The 17,948-nt window shown below is 40.9% G+C and overlaps 1 protein-coding gene across 2 annotated transcripts in view; it reads left to right on the top strand.

Moving 5' to 3' along the window:
- The window catches only part of LOC127368363 (low-density lipoprotein receptor-related protein 8-like), a 75,958-nt gene that overhangs the window by 13,170 nt on the left and 44,840 nt on the right, over window positions 1–17,948 (top strand). For both annotated transcript variants that reach the window (XM_051409168.1, XM_051409158.1), the window contains exon 3: window positions 14,743–14,865. In XM_051409168.1, coding sequence (XP_051265128.1) covers window positions 14,743–14,865 — 123 coding nt within the window. The remainder of the gene's footprint in view (window positions 1–14,742; window positions 14,866–17,948) is intronic.

The raw sequence follows: 17,948 nt of genomic DNA, 5'->3' as shown, positions 1-17,948 counted from the left end.
CTAAATGGACCGTGCATATAATGGAGCCATCTGAGCTTTACATGCTTGAGAAATACTGCAGTAAAGAGCAAAGTCGCTGTGTCACCTTCAGCATTTACACAAAGACACTCACTTGGAAGTGCAGGGTATTTGTTCATACTCATATTATATTCAGCACAGGCAGATGTATAGTCTTGCATTGCAAAAGGGAAGTGAGAGTCCTGTGTGTTTTGACAGGAATGTGTGGTGGTTGGATTCGACTGATTAATAATTCACATGGAGTGTGTACAACTCCGAGTCATTTTCTGTGCTTGGTTTCAAACATCCAGACTTTACATACCCTTCTGACCCTTAAGGCGTCCAGGTGTGTTCACAATCCCCTGAGCATCACAAGCAACATCTTATGTGGTGTGCCCACCCTGTACAGTTGCTGAATTGTGGTACTTTGCTAACATTCAGCAGCTTTGGTGGTGAGAGGGAAGCCTTTAGTCACGCTCTGAGTAATCTGTTTCTGTGGTGGGTGGCTGCCGGATTCTTTGATTGGACAGCAGGAACTTGGTGGGCCCACACTAAAGGATGTCAGCCCTCACAGAGTCCATCAATAGCTGTCTGCGACTTTGTTCCTCCTGTCTGACTTCTGTGTGCTGTTTGTGTTTGTGGGAGAGACGAAGAAAAACCACAAAACAGACGAAGTATGAAGCTTGAAACACGGAGAAACAGAAGGTCTACTCGCACACGTGCAGAAGTGGGTGAGCGGGCTTGTGAGTGTGTGTGCGTTGTGTTTGTATGTAACTGTCGGGTTTATGTTCAAAGGCAAACAGCAGCTGGGACTGAAATCTCACTGTGTCTTAATTACGCTGCCTTGTTGCTAGGGGCAGATTTTCTAGAACAAGCAATTTGACCTCGGGCAGTATTACAGTTATGCTAATTTTTGTCTGCAGTGGGAAATGTAAAATCCTGCTCTTGGTGCCTTGTCACAGCAATTTGAATGCCTTGTCTTCAGGCCAGCGAAGGACTTTTTGAAAAAAAAAAGGTCTGCAGTTTGCATTGTGTTTTGTGTTATTGGAGTCAGGTCTTTGCCATTAAAAGAGACGGAGAAGGAAGGAGAGATGCAGGAAAGAGAGAGATGTGGCTCATTCTCTTTGAAGGGTAAAGGCTAATCTCCCAATTCTTATTTCAGTCCCTTGGTTAGTAGACAGACACTGTAATCCAGTGTGGCAACACATTTCCATACAGGAATGACGAAAATGCTCTCCTAATGCATTTTGTTGCCTGTGACTTGGAGTGGCAGGGCACTTTATTGCATTTACTCTTAAATCCAGACCTATTGTAAACTCAAGATGCATAATGGAAGACTACTCGAAAGGAGTGGGAATGGATATTAACCTCTCTGAAGACTTTTTAAGAGTATTTTATTTTCTGTGTCGTTTTCAGTAACGCGAATGCAATGACATATTTAGGGTTGCCCACAACACTTTTATAGATTCATTTATATAGTTTAAGATGAGCAAATAGCACTTGTTATGGATCATTGGCCCCATTTACACACGTCTCATATCTTTGTAAAATCCATGTGATTTCTTTGGCCACCTATGTATCTCTGTTTACAAGATTACGATCTTGATTGCAGTTGTTCTGGTCTTCCCAGTACTATGCCATTGATTTATGTTTCCCCTTACCTTGACTTGAGTCTAACATTAGCCCTGACCCCAACCAGATTATCTTTTCCATGCCTATGCTTAACATAACCTAAGACCTAACCCCAACCCCGGTGGGCAGCGCTATGGGAAACACTAGGGGCAACAGCTTTGTGAAGGGAAAGCAGATTTGACATAAGATCTGGCTACATGTAAATCAAGTTTGAGTTCGGCAATTTAGTTGCAACAAAACAGTTTAGCTAGCTAGCCAAAATATTAAAAATAAACACAAACAGACTTTGCTAAACTTCATGGGGTCTCACTCATGCCCTCAGGGATCCGATAAGCCCTACAACTGCATGTTACACCCTCTACATGATTGTATGTGTTGAAATTGTTGGAGAGGCTTTCTTCCTGTCACTTTATATATGACAGGAGAAGGCCGGATAATTTGTGTCACCTTAGCTGCTGTTATCCCAGGAGAGAACCTGTCAGTGGCTATTTCTGTCGATTGCTTACTGACCTAGTAACATTTGCGAGGGGTAAAAGTATGTATGCATCTTAGAGAGTTGAATGTATTGAGACCTTTTCAACATCTGGCTAGAAAACGTCTCATTTGCACCTCAGCTTTTTAGCCACACTCGTGGTTTTCCTCTAGGGATGGCAATGCTATTCAGGCGGTTTGTCCTCCATTTTGGTTGGATGGCCTGACTAAAAATGTGGAGTGGCATTTGAGAATCCTCTGATTTTTCCTCAACTCTACCAACGAGGTTGACATTTGTTTTTTAGTGAAATGTCTTGACAACTGCCATGACATTTAGCATGTAGCATGTCGCTGAAACTGCTGTGTTCAGCCTCACAGAGCTGCTAGCATGGCTGTACACCCTCGTCGTATTTTATGTGTGTTAGCTATGTGCTGAAGTGGTTAAGTTTAAATAAGGTAAATGCTCCCTTCACAAACCCATCTTAAAATGATAGACCCACCAGCTCTTACATTGTTGCAGACTTAATGGATTGTGTCAGTTGTGTCTCAATGGTGAGTGATGGCATTAGGTCCTGGAGTCATAATTATTTTTGATGGATGGATAATGATTGTTAAGAAGACTTTCTCCTGTGTGCAGCTACATTGAAACGGAGAGAAGGTAGTCCAAGTGAAGGGGGAAATCACTTTGGGATTCTCCTCATTAATTCCGATTCATCTGATCGCTTAGCAGCACAGACTTTAATTTCTGAGTCATACTTGTTCTCAAATTGCTGTGAAAGAGGGTTAAAGGCCATTTTGTGTCTTTTCTCCAATCCTGTAAGGTTGGATAAAAGTGAATAGAAAGATTAATGTGTGTGCACTCGTGAAAGTACAATTTGAGTGTATGCTGCAATGTAGGCACACTTATATTATTTGTTAACCCAAATCAAAAGGACATCAAGATGTTTTGTAGTCGATCTTTTGAACTGTATGCTCATATGAGTGCATTTGTGCACCTAATTAATCAGAGAACTCGCGCTGTGTTTTACTGTAAACTCGCTTATACTTTCCCCCAAGATCTTCTTTGAGGCTTTGAAAATTCTATGCTTCTAATCTGTGAACTGGCATGTCAGATTGTAAAGTTAGTTGTATCTTTGTGCTGAAAGCTTTTATTCCAGGTTCCTTTTGTAACTTCAGGCCTACTAATGAAACATATGGACAGCAATATTCTAGATGTTAAAAGATGTGGTCTTTAGAGATCGGAGATTTGAGCTCTAGTTTGGGGAAAGCTTCTTCTCTCTTCCCAAATATCTTTTATTATCCTTAAGCTAGCTTCTGATCCCCCAGCTGCGCCATTGGAGCCGGTTAGTAGCTGATATATATGTAAATGATGGTACTTTTGTTGAACAGCTGTAGGTTTAAGGTGGTGTGAACCATTTGGATGTGAAGCAAAGCATTGCTGAGGCAGATTATGTGTGTGCAGTCGAGCTTCCCTGAATCATTAAAGGTTAAAAACTGAGAGTCTGATCAATACATCTCTGGGGAAAAGGGTCTGGGTAGACCGCTGTGATGAGAAATACTAGACATCAGGACTCAATAACACACAGCACAACACAAAGTAGAAGGGTGAAACCTCAGCAGAATATGTAAGTAACGTTCACCAGGATCTTGGTTTGAACTCGAGGCTGCAGACTGTGGTGTTTGAGGCCAGGCAGAAGGAGCATCTGGCTGCTGTGTTGATTTGGAATCATTTCCACTGAAGCATGCAGGAGAGGCTCTGGAGGGAAGAGCAGTGGTGAAAGTGTCAGCTGTTTGGCTAAGGGACCCGTCCTCAAATTGTGCGTCTCCTTGTTTTCTAGACCAGGGAGACTTTATTACCAAAAACAGTGGGGCAGGTGACAGACTGCACCAACCAGCCTGTCTCCTCTCATTTGGATGGCACTTTAGTTGGAAGGTTACCAATTATAGATGAGTACTCTATTATTTATTATTATTTATTTGACAATATATCATTATGTGCAAAGTGCAAGTTAAAATTCTCTTAATTCATTTTGCAGAAGCTTATGATTCTGTGTGTGAATCAGGCTTTTATCAAAATGAAGCTTTCAGCATTTTATCTTACCACCAAGAGGCCTCTCCATCTGTCTAGTAGGATTAGTTTTATTAGGAAGTTTCCTGTTTTTCTGCTCATTTTCTGATAAAAGGAGGATTTGGGGGGTGCATGCACTAGCGCCAAACTGCAGAAAAAGTACACACTGTCTGACCCTTGCCATGGATTAAAAAACAGCAGTCGGAGCTGGTTCCTGCAAACACCTGCTGTTACAACCTTGCCTGCTTCCGCCACTGCCCACCATAATTAGATTATTCTGCCAAAATACTATATTTTCGTAACTGATGCTCTGCTGCAGACTGGTTGTGCTGTTGACTCCCTCCACCATCACCCCTTCCTCCTGTGTGGTTCCTGTCATCTGTTTCTGGAGGCGTTTCTCTTACAGCTATGTCTTCCATATCTCAGTGATATGTGTCTCTTTGGCTCTGTTTTGACACCCCTGGGGTTTGATTGTGCTCCCCACTGAATCATTAACAGGCTGCTGGAATTCTTACAGGGAACACCCCAGAGAGCAGAACCTGTACCACCAAATATAACTGTGTAACCACTTGTGCAACAATTGTTTTAACTTCATAATGAGATGTAAAATTCCTGGCTGAATCTAGGTTAGACTTTCCAGCAGAAATGGTTCACATTGGATTGGATGGCATTACAGCAAGGTTGCATCATTGATGCTACTTTAGCAATACCATATGTAAGCTGTAAGGCATGTACAGTACTCTCTAAAATGTGCTGTATATTATCTGAATCACCTTCCTCTGTCTGCTCTTGTCTCTGTCCTTACAATCTCATGTTATATATTCATAGATATGGTATAAATAGAAATAGATGTTCGCAGCCTTGTTCTTTGCTGATGAACCTGATGCCTCCTTGTTGATATGGATACTATTCTATGCAATGACAGTTCACAATAGCAAAAACAAGTTATAGCAGCTTAATGCATGTCACATTTCATGTCTCTATGGTGGCTATTCAGCGAAAAAATGATAAGCAGACAACTATAGTGAAATTAATCTTGTGCAAGTATTGTTACGAATATAGGTCAGGTCATTATCTGACTGCATTCCTCTCATTCAACAGCCTATCGTGAGTCACAGTGACCTACAAGATGTCCAGAATGTTTCTATATCATCAACCAAACACATCAGTGAGCTCCACAGGCAAGGTCCAAAATGAGCACCCGTCAAGCGCCAAATGCGGGTAAATTTTGGGTTTGGCGGAAAAACATATTGGGCTCACTGGAAAGGTGGCCGCTAAATCATTTGGAATCAGTGTAGAGGCAGGTGTACATCCCTGTGTTTTTTTAATGTTTACCAGCTAGCTCACTGTCCACCATGACGTCAACAAATTAAATCAAAACAGCATACTACTATTTGGCCCATTTTACACTATTTCGCTGTATTTTTCCCATAAGAAACATCTGTTTGTGTAATATGTGGTGACACATTCCCAGCCACCAAAAATAGAACATGAAGACAAAGAGAAAGAAGAAGAAAAGGCCATGTAGGTTGGAGTTGCGAGAGGTAGGGTCTAAATGATGCAGTATCCCTAACATCCTGCCTATGAAGCTCAAAAGGTTCCGAAAGGCACAAAACTTTAGGTAATTATTGTAGTCAAATAAAACATGATGTAGTTTAATGGCCAGTAAAAAATATTTTTGGCTGGTAAATTTGCTCTGTTTTCCTGCCATTGGTATATGAGCCAAAAAGTTCATGTTGGACCCAGTCAACAGGGTTTGAACAGCTTCCTCCGCTGAGTTTAATACTGTGAGCAAATGGTCATGCCTGGGCTATGTATTCTTTTTCCATAATTGATCATTCGATATGGTGACACCCATGGTTTCTGACGGTAACAGCAAGTGTAACTTCCAGTTGTTACCTTGCTGAAGAGGTGGAGGTGTGCAGCGTTTTACCTGTAGCCCTTTATCTAACCACTCATGGTGTCTGGTTGTTCTTTTTCCATTACTTCCTGCAATATTTAAAACTGATCTGTCACAGAGACAGATGGGTTGCGTTTCCCATGACTGCATCACAATGAAAGCCACCCTATGTTTCACCAGTTAGTAAAGCAGTGGCTGTAGAATATGTCTGGTTTGCATTATCAGTAATTGAAGACAGCTCTGATACAGCGTTATGAGAGTGAACAGTAAACTGTAAAGCAGATGCAGAGACATGCATTGTTTCCTGTGAATCCCTTGTGTGTGTGAAGGCAATTTGAACCCCACACAGGAATAGTTGACTCCGCCACAAAATATATACAATCTATATATAATTTATAGAGCGTTAAGTACTGACTATAAGTACACTGAATGGCTATTGCTAACATAAATACTATTAAAAAAAATTAGTTTCATTTTATGGAGGATTGTAACTTCGTTTATATAACTTGCTACATGTTAAGAAAACCCAATGCCTCAGTTATCTCATTTACATGTAATAGTGTCACTATAAACCTACTGGAACTACACTGTCATCTGCTGTAACTTGATTGAACACACCTGGGAACTGGAAAAAATGTTTGCTACTACTCCTGAAATTTTACCAGCCATTTAGATTTCCTTTTCACCCTTGATCACACTGAATTTAAACAGTGTTCAGCTTGCTTGACTACAGTCCCCTGTTGTTTTGGCCAGATCTGTACTTTGTACAAAGGAACAATGTGTTACAGTAAAGATGCCAGGCTGTAGGATGAAAATGTGGACATATGGCTATATATCAACCCAATTTTGCTTCTCTAAATCAGCAAACACATGGAAAAGGAGAGTAGCAGAAGGTCAGACACATGGAGCTGGCATCATGCGGTGAAGGGCAGTGTGTGTGTATGTATATGCGTATGTGTGTGTGTGTTTGCTGACAGTCAGAGCACTGGCAAGCTTTTCTTGTGAACGCTGATGTATGAGTTATATCAGCACTATATGTTAATTTGATTTCACCGCTCTGTGATACGTGACTCTTTTGTGTGTGTTCATGTCCACCCCCATGCATGCTCCATATGAACATGCAAAACAAAAGGAAGTGGGACGTCACATCAGCATGAATTAAAAACAATTGTGATGAAGCTTGAAAACAGTAAATCGAGACTTGTTCTGAATGCAGATGTAGCTCAGTGGTGTCTGTTGCTTTCTCACAGACGGCAGTGTACAGCCACCTGTACCTCTGTCGGATGTTGCTCTGTCATACTTCAGGCAGCGAGGTGAATCTGTTGGGGTTCAGCCAAGCTGAACCAAACCGTCTTCAGTATAAATCATTCTCATGCTGCCTCGAAGGTGCTAAGGAGCTCTGCTAGCTGAGCCTGCCCAGTCTCCTCCTTGGTCAGGAGGTTGTTTGTGCCAATGTGACCTGACAGGGGGAGAGAAAATATGTCTTTTAGCAGGCCGAGAGCTATAATTAGCACCGTATGTGTCTTTGATCGGTACACAAGGTCAGAAGAAATGCTGGGCGGGCAGTGAACAGCACCAAGTAGCCTCCCTTAGAGCTAGCATCCTGAATGTATTGTGATGCAGACCTGATAGCATGCTTTTTGCCATCAATAAGGCATAACTTTTTTAATATTCCAGGTTTGCTGATTAACTTATATTCATATTAAACAAAGTAATGACCTGTGGTGGAGCAACAATATGAGGTGGTATATCAAGGTCACTTGATATACCACCAGTCACAGCTTGTGTGTATGGGGATAGGACCCAAATACAGATAGCTAGGCAGACTGTCACAGTTCAAGGATTTGTTGCCAAAATAAAAGTGTATATATAGGTTTACTGGCAGTAGTAGCACTAGTTCAAGTTAAGATTCAGGTAGAAATCTGAAAACAATAACACTGGACAAGAAACCAACATAGCAACTTGGATGATCTGGCAGAAAGGGCTGGCCAAATATCTGCAGAGCTGATGAGGAAAGTGGAAACAGGTGAGCAGGTGTGACTGGGAACTGGTGGGAAAAGGGTTATTGCAGGACAGGAGGGAGTGGCTTTATGTGGAGGAGAGAAAACAGGAGAAGAAGTCAGAGGGCATGATTGACAGGAGGAGAATGGCAATGAATAGGTTTGAGGAAGTAGGAATGTGGCCGGGGGAGGAAATAGAAAACCAGAATTACTTACCGAGGGGCAAATTGATGCCAACAGTTAATTCACACAAGCAGACTGTAAAACTATCTTAGAATACATATGATAGTATAAAGATTAAAAAAAATCTAAAAACAAAAACATAATGACAGTGGCCAATCAACTGGTCAACAAGGTTGAACACCATGAAGTCACATATGAACAAGTGTATTTGTTAATTTGTAGCACTACAGTTTACAAGTCATATAGCCTCTGGAATAAAATCAAGACAAGACATATATAAGACAATACACTCTGTTGAGCTGTCACTGTCTTTGTCAACTTTACTAAACCAACAAGCTGCCTTGTATCGGTATAACAGACAATAGTCTTAAACCTACCAGAAGAGGCCATACAATGTGTCTATATATATATATCCTCTTTTTTTTGGTTCAGTATCTCTTCTGTGATCTTCAGATTTTATGTGTAAATTGTCTTTTTCTACATCTACTGTATCACTTTTTCTTCTGCTTCCCCTTCCTTATCAAATTTAATTTAAAATGTATGTTGTTGTTTTAGGATTTATAGCTACTACTTTAAGTACAATGAGTTCATTACTATATGTTTTATATGGCTGTATATTTATAATGGTTAAAAGGACATACCATCAGAACAAATATCACAAAACAATGCACACAGATTAAATAAGTTTTATTTATAAGCCTAAATCACACACCACCCTCAATTGGGATAAGAAAAAAACAAGAACTGGCCATGGTATAAAGAAAATTACATTGCAGCCCAAATTGGGTTTACAGTGTGGGGGTAAGCAATCTGATGCCATACCTTCAACTTTATCTTTAACATTTGATTTGCTCAATTTGTCTTAAAGGGCAAAATGGTACAGCAAGAGAGAGAGATTTAATCTGTAGATGTGGCTCTGTGTTGCTAGATCAATACTCCATCAACCAGCAGTGAGTTAGAGCTCAGTCCCATTTGGCTTTTTGTCTTCCTGTTGGTTCCAGTGGCTCACTGCTCTCCACACAGGCCCGACTGACGGGAGACAATACGTAGTGACTTCCTCTATTGACTGACAGACCGACTGGAATCAGTAGGTGAAATTACTTACACACTCTAAGGACACTTTTTGAAAGAGAGAGATTTGTCAGTGATGTTGAGCTTTTACTGAAGGTATATTAGAAACTTTCTGCCTGAGCATCTGGTACCTCTAGCAAACCTCAACACTAAAATTAGACTAATTAAATTCTATGATCCTTCAAGAAGCAATTTCAAGAACAGCGTGTCCCAAGTCTTGTTGATTCCATGCTGTATTTTGTATGCTACCATGATATCCCATTAATTTTGGAAGGTTTAGTCATTTGCATGACAGTTTAAGCCAACAGGATACATTATGTTTCCTGCTTCGACAACACTCCCCTACTTCACTCTGTGCTAATGAGGCCATTTGTCTTCTGATGCCCAGGAGAATGCGCTTATCACTGCATTACCTATTAAGCTTCTCGTGGCCTCCAAATGGAAAAAGCTGTCATTAATATCCTTCATGGTAAAAAAAAAAGTTTCTTCAAGGGGTTAGTGTGTGTGTGTGTGTGTGTGTGTGTGTGTGTGTGTGTGTGTGTGTGTGTGTGTGTGTGTGTGTGTGTGTGTGTGTGTGTGTGTGTCTGAGAATGTCAGATGACTGAAAGCTGTCTGCTTCTCTGCTCTTGAACATCACTGAATGATTAAGTGAGCTCAGTTTTTGACAGAATGTATTAAGAATTATATCCAGCAGCCTTATATCCACACAAGGTTTCACCAAGTTGAATTTTTAATGCTTCCTGTAGTTGGTATTTTGTACCAATATTTAATACCTTTGATTATTTTGAGGCAAGAAACACTCTCAAAATAGCCTATTATATCATACTGAAAATCATGATGATGAACCATGATTTTAACATGACTAGGAGTATGTTTAAAGCATTGTAAGCAGTGCTTTAGGCTAAATGCTTATGTCAGCATGCTAACAGGCGCACAATAACTATGCTAACATGCTGATGGTTGGCAGGTATAATGTTTATTATGTTAACTATCTCAGTTTAGCATGCTGATTAGCATAAACTCAACGTTAATGAGGTGGAGAAAACTGATGGTACAATCTGTAGTCTAAACCAATTTACTTTTGGATTCACTTTAAATTAATTCAGCAACTTTGGTACCATGTTTTTTTTTTAAGCTGTCCACAATGCAAAATTTACCAGGATTTCTCAGAAACAAAGCTGAACTAATTAAAACTGGTGGCCATTACATAAACCTATCTGATTGTTACATGAATTGGGAGAGTCCCATGTTCCTGTGTTAAGTAATATTGAGGATATCATTTAAAGAAAAATTTGAAATAGGGGGAAAAACACTTCCTGGCCAAAGTGGCGGACTGTCAAAAATGTTAAAAGCTGGTCAGCAACTCCTGAAAGCAAGATAAAGCAGATTTCATTATAGTTTTTCCACTCCCCTTAAGCTGCTGAGAGAAATCCTATATCAGTGAACAAACAGACGTCCCTATATCTGATTATCATATAAAGCTCAACACTAATGTAATGGCAAACCCATACTGTATATTGGTCTACCATGCACATCCGCATGAATTGCGTTTAAGAAAGATGAAAAGGATTAGAAGCAGTGAAATGTTGACAACATCGGCCCCAGAGGAGAAGGCTCCAGGTGGGGTTGTCGAAGCGTGGAGCTCCTTCCCACTGTACCTCCTCCAGGAGACATAACATGGCTGGGTGAACTCCCCTGTGCAGGGCCCTCATTCTGTCTGTGTCACATCCCATTTGTAATGCTCATGATAGGTGACTCACGCAACACTGAATTGCTATTGTTTTTGTTTTTTCTTAGATTTATCTTAGATACACCGGAGCTGTTTCTCTGTGTAAAAGTCTACCATTTATAGTCAAACAGGTAGACACAGTGTGTGCATATGTGTGAGAGAGGGAGTGGGTTTACATGTTTGCAGTGCATGTCATAGGGATTAATGTTCACTAAGTGCTATCCCTGCCATCTACAGTAATATTGCCTGTTTTTATTCAGATTCACAGTTTCCATTAGGATTCCATAAAGCATTATTACTATGTATGTCACTCTCCATCGCTGCTGCTCTTACTCACTTCTGTTATTTCTCCACATTCTATCTAAAGGCTTGTCTTCTTCTTAATCTCCCGTCACTTTCCCCTTCAGCCCACCCTCACATGGGCCTTACATTTTAAAACCTCCTCTAATTAAAACAGAAAGTCATTCCAAGCAGATGGCATGAGCTGGCCTAGGTAATTATTGCCAAGTGAACCATGGCCCCTGTAGACCTTCACTGAAATGAGTAGCAAGCTCAGTTGGATTGGGTAAGAAGCTCAGACTCCCACAGAGAGACTGCACGTCGTGGACACATCTGACCTGCAGAGGCCACGTACTGGATCAACACGAGATTTTCAAGGTCTTTGTTGTTCAGTCAAATAAAGTCTTAAGCACCGTCATAAACTGTCTTTCCTAAGGTTCTCAATTCTACCCTCAGCTCTCTTTTTGCTCTTCTCATGGGAGTCAGATTAATTAATTGAATAAGAATTTTCAGAATCTTCCAGGATTTGTAGGCTGTTATGAATCTAATTATTCTGTTTCCTTTAAACCTGGTGTTATGCCTCAGGGTCTCTGTGTGCGTGTGTCTCTCGCTCTCTTCCACCGTCACACCTACCTACATTGGTGATAAATAGGTTTTGAAAATATGCATGCGTTATGCGAATGCGTGTGTGTTTCAGGAAACACCAGAATTTGTTTTTTTATAATGTGAGCATACCACTAATGAGTTTATACACTTGAGGGAGGTGTTGGTTAAAAGGATGTCACAATGCTCTTTTGCCCCATAATCATCCATCTTCACCTTTAACAAAGGCCCACATTCCTGCTCTCTAATGAGGACAGAAGTGGCACTTCAGCTGCACTCCGGAAAACCTACGCCATATGTGATCTAAGAACAATAACAGTCAAAAATATGTTTGGGTTTTTTTGTAGCGCCAAACTTAGAGGCTTGGGGTTTAGAGAAAGAGGAGATGTGGAGGAACAAAGGCAGGAGAGGGAATGTTTGTCTCAGTAGTTTAATGGGGTCAGTGCATTACGTCTTGCGTAAAAGGCGAGAAAGAATGTTAATTGACGTTTTTGAAGTGAAATGAAACAGGGGTCGCTGATTGTGGTTACAGGCTGAAAACACATTTACCACTGAAACACAGGTCCCTATTAGAGCGACACTATTAGACATTTCATAATTTTCTTTTGATACTGTCAACAAGCCAAGATGAGCCGTTATCGCTTTGACTTTGCCACTCTGACACAGGAGATAATTGGGAATGGGGCAATTAAACAAGATTTAGAATTAGAGACAAGCAGTCTCTAATCTGAGTGCTTCTCGATGTCAGGCTATCCTGAACTGTAGCTGTTGGACGGCAGTAACAAGACTTACAATCACATCATAGATAAAGCTTAAGTGAGCCATACTGTAAATGTGCTAATTAGGTTTCAGTGGGATTTTATGTGTGTTGAAAGACAGCCAGAGAAAACCAGACAGAAGGGTGACACAGAAAAGGGGTCTATAGCTGGATGTCCCCCACAGTCCCCCTCACTTTTCAAAAATATATGCTATCATATAACTAGCTAACATATGACACAACGTGCATCTGTTACCTCTTTAATAATCCCACAATCATGTATTTTTTAAATAATTTATAGCTGGATCACATAGAAATATGGTCATAAATAATAACTGCATTAACAAAAGTCTCTGGAAACCCCCCTGTGACTAGTGGGGCCAGCAGAGTGCCTTTCTTAAGGGAATGCTGCTTGAAACCATGTGCCCTTTTTTAGTCAAAGTAAGACTCATGACGTTCATACGATGCGTCAAAGTGTTTATAATTGTTTCAAATGGCCAAACTGGAAGGTGGGGTGAAGATCCGGTCATCATAGAGAGGGGAAGACGCAATAATTGTTTAAATGTGGGGATAGCGGCACAGCAGTCTCTCCTGTTAGACATTCATAGCGTTAACCTCGGTTATTCAAATGAAAGTGACAGAAATAGTTGTGTAAAAAGAGAGCTAGAGAGAGAAGTTTAATGCTTCTTTCTCACCACCGCAGTGCTGGCCAGTAATGCTGTGACGTCGGAAAGGTGTAGGAGTTTCTGAGGATATTTAACAAGCACACTGACAACCTTCATGTCAGTGTCATCAAACATAAAGGGATGTTGTCTGTCACAGGAAACTCTTTCTTCCTGCTCTTCTGTCATTAGATCATTTTTAATCTATTCCACCTTGACAGGAGTTTATAAGGAATGAGTTAAACATGCTCAGGGGGAGGTATACATTTAAAGTTCTGTCACTAACTACCTTACTAAAGATGAAGTATAACTCCTCCACTATGTTCCACCTAATACTACTCATCCTTACACTTTTTTGCCCTTTTTATACCAAGGTCAGGAAAGCAGGAGTTGGAGAAGTGAGAGCAGAGTTAGATTAGTGTGAGTGCAGCAAAGAAAGACTCCTGAAAAATCACTGCCTGCTTCTCTTTCCTTGCAGCCCCTCAGCTAAGCTTAAGCTCCCTGCACATCTCTAAACGCTCTATCTAATTTGAAGCATCAGAGCCAAGATCGGGCCAGCTTAGGAACAGTTGCGGCTGTGTAACAACACCAGAGAGCTCAGCTGAGGGCCTTTTAGCCAGTGATTTATTAGACTGTACCACAGGTCCTCCTGGAGTAGCAGGCTGAGGAAATTGAATGGCTCTGACCTCTGTCTGCTTCCGGCTCTCTGGCCGAACTTGCAGGCCAGTTGCTACAGGTGGACAATGTGTTTTTCGTGTGTGAAGCATATGTTTCTCTTTAAACACAGCAGGTTAGCAACCGTGGTAAGCTCTAGGCTGTTGCGTAAAAGTTTTGATCACTCGGTTTGCTCTTAAATGCTTAAACAGGCCTTTTCTGACAGGTTTTTGATTTCAAGTACTCAGCACGCTTGACATGTTTATCAGCCTGTGGTCGTGCTGGAATGTAGCTCTGCGATAAACAGGTTTAAGGTAAAAGGTTTAACCTTGCCGAGCTTGCAGTGTTCAGCAATCAGCATCCATTTCACTGCTCTGTGATGGGAAACCTGAAGGAGAGATTAGACTTTTGGAGACCAGCAGATGGAGGGAGGGGAGGGGGAGACAGCACAATGAATAAGTGTCAAGAAAATAGGGAAGTGAAGATAATTAGCGAAGGATATCAGGGGAGAGAGCGATGGAGAGGGCTGCTTTGGAATAATGTGAGCGATGATGAGCCTGATCTCCTCTGATGAGAGGGATGATTGCTGGGATTCAGATAATGTGACCAGTTTCATGACAGAGATTAAGTCGTACTGCAGACTGACCATGCTCTCACCCTGTCCAACTGTCCTCACACTTCCAATTCTCACTGTTATTTTGTCTTTGTTTCTCTCTTTCTCTCTCTCTCTGAGCAGCCAGGAAGACGTGCGCCCCCGCAGAGTTCGCCTGCTTAAATGGCCAGTGTGTCCCGGGACGTTGGCGATGCGACGGGGAACCAGAGTGTCCCGATGGCTCTGATGAGGCAGAGGAGACATGCAGTAAGTGAAAACATTCAGCTGCTGACATCAAGGACATCTTTCAAAAGATATTTCTAGTTTGTTTCAAGTTATGGGTGTTATTTTAAATAACCATGTGTGTTGGTTGGGGCAAGAAACACAAATGATCAGACAATCGGACAGGTTGTAAACAAGCTGACATTTTAGCTAAACCAGTGGTTTTCCAACCTGAGGTGCATGACCCCCCACAAGATGCTGCACGATTAATCTAAAGGGTTGTGAGATGATTACTGGGGTATGAAAAAGGAAGGAAAAAAAGATTCTACTACATGAAATGATGTTTGCTTTTTCAGGATTATCTCTGCTTTTTCAGGCCTCAAAAAAGTGTTAAAATTAAACATTCTGACGAGGGAAACATGCAGCCTGAGGCGAGGGGTTTAAGATATCACAGGCAGAAAAGATCTGAACCATTCCATTTGGAGGCAGTTTGGATATTAATTATATAGCTGCCTTTTAATTTTTCTATCAGAAACATTTGACTGAAACCTTTACTACAAAAAGAAGAACCTGGAATTACCCTTTAAGATTTATCTGAATTGTCGTCTGTGTTGCTTTTGATTTCAACTAAAGCATCTAAAAGGCACAGTTGGATGTACTGTTACTGTTGGTCGCGTTTTTTTAAGACAATAAAAGAATCCTTTGCTGGTTAAATTTGTTGAGTTCTATCTGGATACGCTGCCACGTCTTCATCTCAATCGTCTAAGGCATGATTTAATTTGACTCTCCGAGAACCTGCATTCAGGTTGCTAATTTCCCTTGTTATCTCGGCTCCGGCGGCCGTTCAGCCGCCTCGCCTGCCTCCACTCGCCCACACACTTCAATACTCAGTGCTGTCTGATGGCGAGTGCATAGAAAGGCCTCGATTACCTCTCTGCCAAGCTGTTAGAGCCGAGGATCTCTGGCTGGCTCACTCTTAGCCTGTGCCAGCGTAGCTCACCCACACACAGGCCCTGATGGGGGTTAGGTGAGTTGACGTATCCACAGCCAAGCATGGGCTGAAGAGTGGGAGGATTGAAGCACTTATTAATTGTTTTTTTCTTTTTTAAATGCTAATTTCTTTTTCTCCCATGGCTGCTTTCTTCTCTCTTGGGGTTACAGATATCACATGGAGCTGAAAGTACGGCACTGATAAATAATGATGTCTCAGGGAAAGCAGAGACTGCAATATAGTTCCAGAAATGTGTCACACTGAACCAGGTCTTTATCGGGCAAATCCTCACTGAAATACTTTTACAATAGTATCTGATATCAAACACCACACTGCCTCTATTTATTTTTTAAGTGTGCTAAGATCAAATATAAGGAGCCTAACGTACACAGAGGCAGTTAACTACCCAGTTGTGTGTGGCAGCAACAAATATTTCTATCTTTTAAAATCAATTATATCTCATGTTTAAAATGGCTCTGACACATCTGTGTCACCAGTAACCTACCAAAGTGCTTGCTGAGATAAGTAAGTTTACTTCACAAGATATTTTAAATCTAAACATCACATACTGTCAAATACTCTCGTGCAACAATCACAGTTCAGTAAACATTTGAATCTGAGGACAGTGGGTGGGTTGTCTGGTCACTGTCAATCAAATCTGATCAAACTGCACCCAAAAAGATGAACAGATTAGTTCAGTGTTAAACTCTTTGCAGAATACATTTTACCAAATACAAATATTCAAATCCAATAACTGTTATAACTGTATAATTTATAGCAGTAGGACTTTCCAAGAATGGTTTAAATGATGATGTCTTGTCAGGAGTGTTTAGATAGGATAGCAGAGGTTGGTGAATGATGTTAATATTGTGTAACTGGTTTGAAACAGATATTTTGGTCCTACCCACCATTGTTATGCTTTAATCTCTAAACCCCTTTTTTAAAGTTATTGTGGGAAGGAATTAAAATGAATCAAGCGGAGCGGGAAATTAATCAAGAAAAAGCAGAGTGAATCTTTGAGAGGATATTCATTCTAGTTTTGTTACATTTTATTGGCTGTGCATGTGTGGGTCGGTTCGATGAATAATGTAGCAGGCGAGCAAGCTTCTAATGTCACGCCCAGAAAGTTGAGTGCAAGGAGGGAGACATAAAGGGACCTCTGAAGAAGGATAACAAGTTTATATTGGAAATCCAATTAAAGATAAATGAAGGAAGGCTTCATCTCTTGGCTGCAGAATAAAGAGATAGAGATCTGGGCTAAGAAGACGGCCATTTATATGGAAATCCCATATGTATTCATATGATGTTATGTATACATTTTCTGAAAACCAACAGTGAAAATTGTTTTTATTTCTATGTGCAAAAAAATAATCAGTATAGATTTTCAAATTTGTCAGAAATCTTGTGGTTTTGTTTTAACTATCTTGTTTTAAGTATCTTTTTAGGTGTAGTGTTATTTGCTATCTTTGCTCCTCAAAGTCAAACTATAATCCAGGTAGTCCCTAGCGCTGCTCAGCCCTCCTTCATTATGTGTTCAGATTGAGGCTTTATCCTGAACGGAGGGATTGCTAATGAGATCCACTTCATCACAGCTGTCTTTCAGTTGTGAGTGGATCCAACTGTGCCATAATCACACTCAAGAATGGACATTGTGCGAATATGCATGCGCCATCTTAGGCAACAGCAACCAACCTACCCTTGAATGGCTCTCTTATCGTCTATCTCATCAACATTGTTTCATTGGAAAACTGCCTGCCTGTCTTGATGTGCTGTATTTTTCTGATTAGAGTAAAAATCCCAAAAACCTCTGACATGAATATGCAGTATAACCAGTGTGAAATGCCACCAACATCAGCATTTTGCTTAACACCCCAATCCCATGCAACACTTAGCTTAAAGTCAAAAGCTCCCAAGCTTTACATTTATCAATTAAACTTTGCTAAAGTGGCGCTTGTTTTGCTGTCTTACCAGCGGAGGGAAGGGCGATTTCACACAGACTGCATCCAATCTTTAACGTGATAGAGATATGAAATTTGCCATTATGTAAATAGCAGAGACCGGGGAGTGTGCAACCGTTTTACACGGGCTAATTACATACAGCGCAGCATACACCTTAATGCATCATGCTCCAGTTATG

This window comes from Dicentrarchus labrax, unplaced genomic scaffold (genome assembly GCF_905237075.1).
Source record: "Dicentrarchus labrax unplaced genomic scaffold, dlabrax2021, whole genome shotgun sequence".
Lineage (NCBI taxonomy): Eukaryota > Metazoa > Chordata > Actinopteri > Moronidae > Dicentrarchus > Dicentrarchus labrax.
This window is presented reverse-complemented; position numbering and strand designations above follow the sequence as displayed.